A 7500-nucleotide genomic window follows, 5' to 3' on the forward strand; every position below is an offset into this window, starting at 1 on the left:
CTCCCGCTGTCGTCTGCATATTGTGATCACCACAAACCATCCTCGTCTCACAGTGGCGGGCCGTGCGTTTCTCACCTAGGCCTTCAGTGTCAGAATAATTGTATATAAGTTATCACACAACTTTTTTGCTTGCAGTTCAGGTTGCTCTGTGTGAAGACCGGTGGCCCTGGTTACTATCTACTTGTGCTCACAAAGCTGTCCTTGTTCTTATCAAGCAAAGGCGAACCGCTTGTAAATCTCCACTGTGTGCGCCTCGCCGTAGAAGTGTCTGTTTTTCAGTTCTGGACAGCCACAGGAGGGGCCGTATCAGGACCCGAAGTCTCCAAGTAGATAAAGGCGGACGAGCAGAGAGGGGGTGAACTCGACACTGCTCCAGTGCTGGGCTGCTGCATAATGTGATGTGACCCATCCCCTTAGAAGCAGCTTCAGCTATGTAATCAGGGAATGCCCAAATAAATGGGGAGGCGCTGGAATTTTTTCCTCAGAGTGTGGGGTGACACTGTACGAGGGTGCAGGTCCACGCGCTTTCCTCATGAGCTAAATTGAATCCTGTCCCTGTTTGATTCCTTGCTTCTTGTCCTGTTTAATAGATAGTTCTGTGTTTGAACCTGACATTCAGTGATGTCCTACTTAGTCCGACTTCCCCTCTCCAAATACCGTAATGTATGTCACCACATGGACACGGCTGGAGATGCTATACAGAAACCCACTTGCACACTACTGGGCATTGAAACCCCGCAACAGTGTACAAAACGGTCTATTTTTAGGCGCATTTAACATTCAATAAACCCGCTTCAGCAATTAAAACATATCTTACGCGGTACTTTCAAAATTAAAAGAATTGTATAAAACAAATGAAACGTTAAAAAAAATTAAGAAATAAAATATTTGAACTCACAATTTGTAGCAGCCATTCGACGGCGTATAAGCCAGTGGTACCACTCATTGTCGGTAGTTGGGCGTAGTCGGTTGATTCGTGTAAAAGTCGCGGGCAAACCATTTCACCGCCGGGATAGCTTATGATAAATGGGTTATACTTGTATAGCGCTTTTCTACCTTCAAGGTCCCCAAAGCGCTTTGACAGTATTTCCACATTCATCCATTCACACACTGATGGCGGGAGCTGCCATGCAAGGCGCTAACCAGCAGCCATCAGGAGCAAGGGTGAAGTGTCTTGCCCAAGGACACAACGGACGTGACTAGGATGGTAGAAGGTGGGGATTGAACCCCAGTAACCAGCAACCCTCCGATTGCTGGCACGGCCACTCTACCAACTTCGCTTCCGGTGTCGGTCTCAGAAGATGTAGTTTCTCTTAAGTATCCTTCTTGAAAATGGCCTTGCAAATATATATCTGCCACCTAATCAAATTCTCCTTCTTTGTGTGTATAGGTAAGTTTTCTGTGGTTTTCTATGGCTCGTAAGGCTCCGGTGCCACTTCCTGTTTTCGCAACTTGTGATTGGATACTCACTTGGGACTCCCAGTGAGTATCCAATCACAGGACGCGTACATGTCAGGGCCATCTAAAAGGCCTTACTGACAACAACTCGTGATCTGATTGGCTATGGCAATTGTCTATCACCTGTATGTGAACGGACGCCCGCGTTGTTGATTCTGAAGGCCCAGGGCAGATTTGGTACAGCATGGCAACATAAGCTAGCTGAATTCTGATTGGATACAAACTCTAACCTAAAAACAAAAACACTGGAAGGAGCATAATATGACATGAAGAGAATATGAATACTTTTAGATATTTAGGGAAAGTAAATAAAAAAATACCTGTATCTTTAATTATGATCATGATATCTGGACGGCACACCGTCGTCTCACCCGACGTGTTCCGACTTCTACAAAGCAATTAACTACCTGCTGCCACCTACTGGTATGGAGTATTACATGGTTACGCTGCCGAGCTGTACACAGCACAGACACTAGACAACGGCACTTTATTCGCAGATTATAATTATTGATTTGCAAAATATATTTTTTGGACCAATTAGGTGTAGTTGCATCATTTCTCACGGCACACTAGAGTGCCGTGGCACAGTGGTTGAAAAACACTGGTTTAATGGATACAATGAAGCATATAAAGCTGGGGTCCCTAAACTACGGCCCGCGGGCCAGATCCGGCCCACTAGCGACCAAAATCCGGCCCACAGGAATTTATTTTTTTATTTCGTAATTATTTTTTAAAATCTGTCCTTTAAAATCAATTGTATACCGCTTGTTTCTCTCGGCTCACTTAGGCAAATCCTATGGTCTAAAAATGCATTTTCCCTTGGATAACGTGACATCATCGCGTTCAGTCAATTAGTGCGTGAGGAATAATATATATATATATACACGTTAGGTCAAGAAAAAACACAGAGCGGATATAAACCCCTGATATAAAATCCCCTGAAGAGCAGGGGAACCTGCGAAACAGGCTTGTAGGGATGAAATTGCCTCTGTGTTTTTTCCTGACCAAACGTATATTCCGCTCTACTGTATAACGGATAAACCTCGACAGTGTATGTATATATATGTGTATATACAGCCCGGCCCCGGCCAAAATGTTTTAACCCAATGCGGCCCCCCGAGTCAAAAATTTTGGGGACCCCTGATATAAAGTCAACTTGTTTTTCACTCTACTGGCCCTTTAAGGACCTCGTAACTACGATTGAAGTTGGGGGGTAATAATGAACAATAGAACAAAAAGTTACAAAAGGGCTAATTAGAAAAAATACACTATTCAAAACATGTTTTATTAGATGCTGACTTGCAACTATAAAAAGTCTTTATTTCAAGGACAGTGGCAGATGTCGAAGGCACAGGCAACATGTGAACCAAACTGCAAAGCACTTCTCATTACTTGATACTCTTCAATGATCACGTATCACGTACGCTTGCTTCAGGCAATCAAAAGCTTGTGCAGGCCTGAAAAAAAAAAAAATGATAACGGTGGCATTATCTTGTTCGTGGCGCTAGAAATAAAACTCACTTAACCGAGTGTGAATATGACATGAAGAGAATATGAATACTTTTAGATATTTAGGGAAAGTAAATAAAAAAATACCTGTATCTTTAATTATGATCATGATATCTGGACGGCACACCGTCGTCTCACCCGACGTGTTCCGACTTCTACAAAGCAATTAACTACCTGCTGCCACCTACTGGTATGGAGTATTACATGGTTACGCTGCCGAGCTGTACACAGCACAGACACTAGACAACGGCACTTTATTCGCAGATTATAATTATTGATTTGCAAAATATATTTTTTGGACCAATTAGGTGTAGTTGCATCATTTCTCACGGCACACTAGAGTGCCGTGGCACAGTGGTTGAAAAACACTGGTTTAATGGATACAATGAAGCATATAAAGCTGGGGTCCCTAAACTACGGCCCGCGGGCCAGATCCGGCCCACTAGCGACCAAAATCCGGCCCACAGGAATTTATTTTTTTATTTCGTAATTATTTTTTAAAATCTGTCCTTTAAAATCAATTGTATACCGCTTGTTTCTCTCGGCTCACTTAGGCAAATCCTATGGTCTAAAAATGCATTTTCCCTTGGATAACGTGACATCATCGCGTTCAGTCAATTAGTGCGTGAGGAATAATATATATATATATACACGTTAGGTCAAGAAAAAACACAGAGCGGATATAAACCCCTGATATAAAATCCCCTGAAGAGCAGGGGAACCTGCGAAACAGGCTTGTAGGGATGAAATTGCCTCTGTGTTTTTTCCTGACCAAACGTATATTCCGCTCTACTGTATAACGGATAAACCTCGACAGTGTATGTATATATATGTGTATATACAGCCCGGCCCCGGCCAAAATGTTTTAACCCAATGCGGCCCCCCGAGTCAAAAATTTTGGGGACCCCTGATATAAAGTCAACTTGTTTTTCACTCTACTGGCCCTTTAAGGACCTCGTAACTACGATTGAAGTTGGGGGGTAATAATGAACAATAGAACAAAAAGTTACAAAAGGGCTAATTAGAAAAAATACACTATTCAAAACATGTTTTATTAGATGCTGACTTGCAACTATAAAAAGTCTTTATTTCAAGGACAGTGGCAGATGTCGAAGGCACAGGCAACATGTGAACCAAACTGCAAAGCACTTCTCATTACTTGATACTCTTCAATGATCACGTATCACGTACGCTTGCTTCAGGCAATCAAAAGCTTGTGCAGGCCTGAAAAAAAAAAAAATGATAACGGTGGCATTATCTTGTTCGTGGCGCTAGAAATAAAACTCACTTAACCGAGTTCAGAGGGGGGCTTTGGCAAAGACACTTTTCTTCTCCGTTTTGATCGACGACTCATTATTAAATGGTGTTTTGATCCACAGCTCGCATGTGGTGTCGACTGGAATCCTGCCAGCGTCAGCAACACAAGGCGAGTAATGTCACAACATTTTGTTTAGCTTAAGGCCACAAACTAGCGTCTTACTTGTCAGATTGCATGTGCAAACTTTGGCTCTTTTGCAACAATTAGAAACACAATGTTCTTTTCAACTTTAAGAATAAACATGCTACACAATTTGGCCAAAAGTATTTGACCACCCATCCAAATGATCAGAATCAGTGATGACAGAGTCTGGTGTGGATGAACTTGACTGGCCTGCACAGAGTCCTGACCTGAACCCGATAGAACACCTTTGGGATGAATTAGAACGGCGACTGAGAGCCAGGCCTTCTCAATCAACATCAGTGTGACCTCACCAATGCGCTTTTGAAAGAATGGTGGAAAATTCCTATAAACACACTCCGCAACCTTGTGGACAGCCTTCCTATGGCACTTCAAGTTCATATGTGAGTCAAGGCAGGTGGCCATATACTTTTGGCAATATAGTTTGTATGTATATTCACCAAGATATTAAATACATAACTCGCACTGATCTTAACCACAATGACCTGGAATCTGTGTGGGCGGAAATCAAATTTAAAAACGCTAAGCCGGTACTAATAGGGACTGTTTATAGACCCCCTAATCAGAGTGATTTCTATGGGGTTTTGGAAGAATGCTTGGCGGGGACAGACAACGTGGAGAAAATTATAACTGGGGATCTGAACACAGATATTCAACGCAAAGATGCGCCTGTCTTCAGATCCTTCAGCAAGTTTTGTAATCTGCATGGTCTTTCCCAGCTAATAGCGCTACCTACAAGGGTGAGTGATTCCACCCAATCAACCATAGATCTCATTCTCACTTCAGACCGGCCTAAAATAAAAAATAGTGGGGTCATGATCTGTGGTCTTAGCGACCACTATCTAACCTTCTGCACCCGCAAAATAGCTAAACCTAAAGCCAATGGCCACATAACAGCCCAATCCAGATCCCTCAAAAAATTCTCCAATGACAATTTCAATTTAAAATTAGATGAGTGGGACTGGTCCCCTGTGCTCGCGAGCAACCTGGTCGATGTTGCTTGGGATCGCTTCAAAACGGCGTTCCTAAAGATACTAAATGACATGGCTCCCGTGAAAACAGTCAGGATCAAAGCCCGCTCGGAACCATGGATGAATCCGGACCTATTAGCTGCCATAAAATACAGAGACAGGAAATACTCTGAATACCAAAAATGTAAAACAGAAGTAGATAAACAACCCAATAATATCAACCTCAAATTACTCCTTTCAACTCTCAAAAAGCAATGCAATAAATTAAGAAATAAGTCAACCAACCTGACTAAATCCTTAAAAAAAAATTACATTGACGACAAAATAGAGGAAAACACAAATAAGCCACGTGAGCTCTGGAAAATTCTCAACAACCAGCTTCCTGGTTGCAGCCAGAAACTTAAAACAAGACTCACCAACATCAGCATCAAGGAGGGTGACTCCCTCATTACAGACAAAATGGAGGTAGCTAGCAGACTTAACATCTTTTTCACCAGCATAGCCACAACCCTTGTCAACAAGCTGTCCCACCACTCTGGTCGCTTTGGTGTAGAACACATTAAAGCCTTCTACAGAAAGCTAGGAGTATCCAACGATGATTTCAAATTAGAAATGGTCACAGCTGATGAGGTGTTTAAAAAATTGAGCGCGCTCCACCCTAACAAGGCCACCGGCCTTGATAATATTCCCTCCAGATTCCTCAGGGACTCTGCCTCCATCATTGCCCCGATCATCAGGCACATAATAAACCTATCAATTACACAAGGCCAAGTACCAAAAGATTTTAAGATTGCAAGAGTAACTCCCCTCTTTAAAAAAGGAAGCAAATTGGAACCTGGCAACTACCGACCTGTTTCTATTCTCAGTTCCATTTCGAAAGTAATGGAAAAAATTGTTTATGAACAGGTCGATAGTTACCTTGCCACTAATAAACTCATGTACAAATTCCAATCCGGCTTCAGAACTAACCACTCCACTGACACATGCCTTCTCTATCTGACCGACCACATCAAACATGAGGTGGACGCGGGCAAATACTGCGGCATGGTCATGCTGGACCTTCAGAAGGCCTTTCACACCGTTAACCACGCTATACTGTTGGATAAGCTCAGAGCAATCGGATTTAACAAAAACTCATGGAGCTGGATGCAATCTTACTTGGAGGGGAGGGAGCAGGTGGTAGAGGTGAACGGCACCGTGCCCCCCCCCCCTCTCGGTGAGCTGTGGAGTCCCCCAAGGCAGTATATTGGGACCTTTACTGTTCCTAATATACATAAACGACATGTCATCGGCATGCGACTGTGAATTGTTTTTGTTTGCGGATGACTCTGCCTTGCTGGTATCCGGCAAGGACAAGTCACAGGTGGAGAAAATCCTCAGTGCTGAGCTCTGTAGAACTTGCACCTGGCTCGCTGACAACAAGCTATCCATACACTTGGGTAAAACAGAATCCATCCTGTTTGGGTCCCACATCAACCTCAAGAAAGTCAATGACTTCACCATAAAAGTGGGTGACATTGTTATCACCAGGAAAGATGAGGTCACCTACCTAGGTTCCATTCTAGAGGCTAACCTTTCCTGTGATAAAATGGCAACCAAGGTAATCAAAAAGGTTAACCAACGAACGAGATTTCTCTACAGAATCTCCTCTCTGGTCAACAAAAGCACCTTGAGGATTCTGGCGGGAACTCTCGTTCAACCCTTTTTCGATTACGCATGCACCTCCTGGTACCCTAGCACCTCCGAAACCCTCAAATCTAAACTCCAAACATCTCAGAACAAGCTAGTCAGGTTACTGCTAGACCTCCACCCCAGATCCCACCTCACTCCTACCCACTTCTCTAAAGTGGGCTGGCTCAAGGTGGAGGACAGAGTTAAACAACTAGCACTGAGCCTAGTCTATAAAATCCGCTACACCTCCCTGATACCGAAGTACATGTCAAACTACTTCCTTAACGTAAATGACCGCCATAACCACAACACCAGGGGGAGCTCCACTAACCACGTTAAACCCAAATTCCGAACTAACAAAGGTCTTAACTCATTCTCTTTCTATGCCACATCAATGTGGAATGCGCTCCCAACAGGTATAAAAGAAAGGGC

At 43.3% G+C, this 7500-nt stretch overlaps 3 protein-coding genes across 4 annotated transcripts in view; 1 reads left to right on the forward strand and 2 right to left on the reverse strand.

Moving 5' to 3' along the window:
* The window catches only part of LOC133655258 (EEF1A lysine methyltransferase 3-like), a 477733-nt gene that overhangs the window by 346224 nt on the left and 124009 nt on the right, over positions 1 to 7500 (forward strand). The gene's annotated exons all lie outside the window — the stretch shown is intronic.
* dnajc14 (DnaJ (Hsp40) homolog, subfamily C, member 14) overlaps positions 1 to 7500 on the reverse strand; it is a 262644-nt gene that overhangs the window by 171471 nt on the left and 83673 nt on the right. The gene's annotated exons all lie outside the window — the stretch shown is intronic.
* The window catches only part of LOC133655203 (probable nuclear hormone receptor HR38), a 14041-nt gene continuing 10574 nt past the window's right edge, over positions 4034 to 7500 (reverse strand). Inside the window, exons 9-10 of one of the 2 annotated variants that reach the window (XM_062055170.1) lie at positions 4256 to 4371; positions 4159 to 4191 (exon numbers count right to left, since the gene is read on the reverse strand). In XM_062055170.1, the coding sequence (XP_061911154.1) occupies positions 4256 to 4371 (116 nt within the window). In that variant the 3' untranslated portion in view covers positions 4159 to 4191. Of the gene's footprint in view, positions 4192 to 4255; positions 4372 to 7500 lie in introns of both variants that reach the window. The other variant, XM_062055184.1, reaches the window with a different exon arrangement.

The sequence above is a fragment of the Entelurus aequoreus genome, linkage group LG01, assembly GCF_033978785.1.
Source record: "Entelurus aequoreus isolate RoL-2023_Sb linkage group LG01, RoL_Eaeq_v1.1, whole genome shotgun sequence".
Taxonomy (NCBI): Eukaryota; Metazoa; Chordata; class Actinopteri; order Syngnathiformes; family Syngnathidae; genus Entelurus; species Entelurus aequoreus.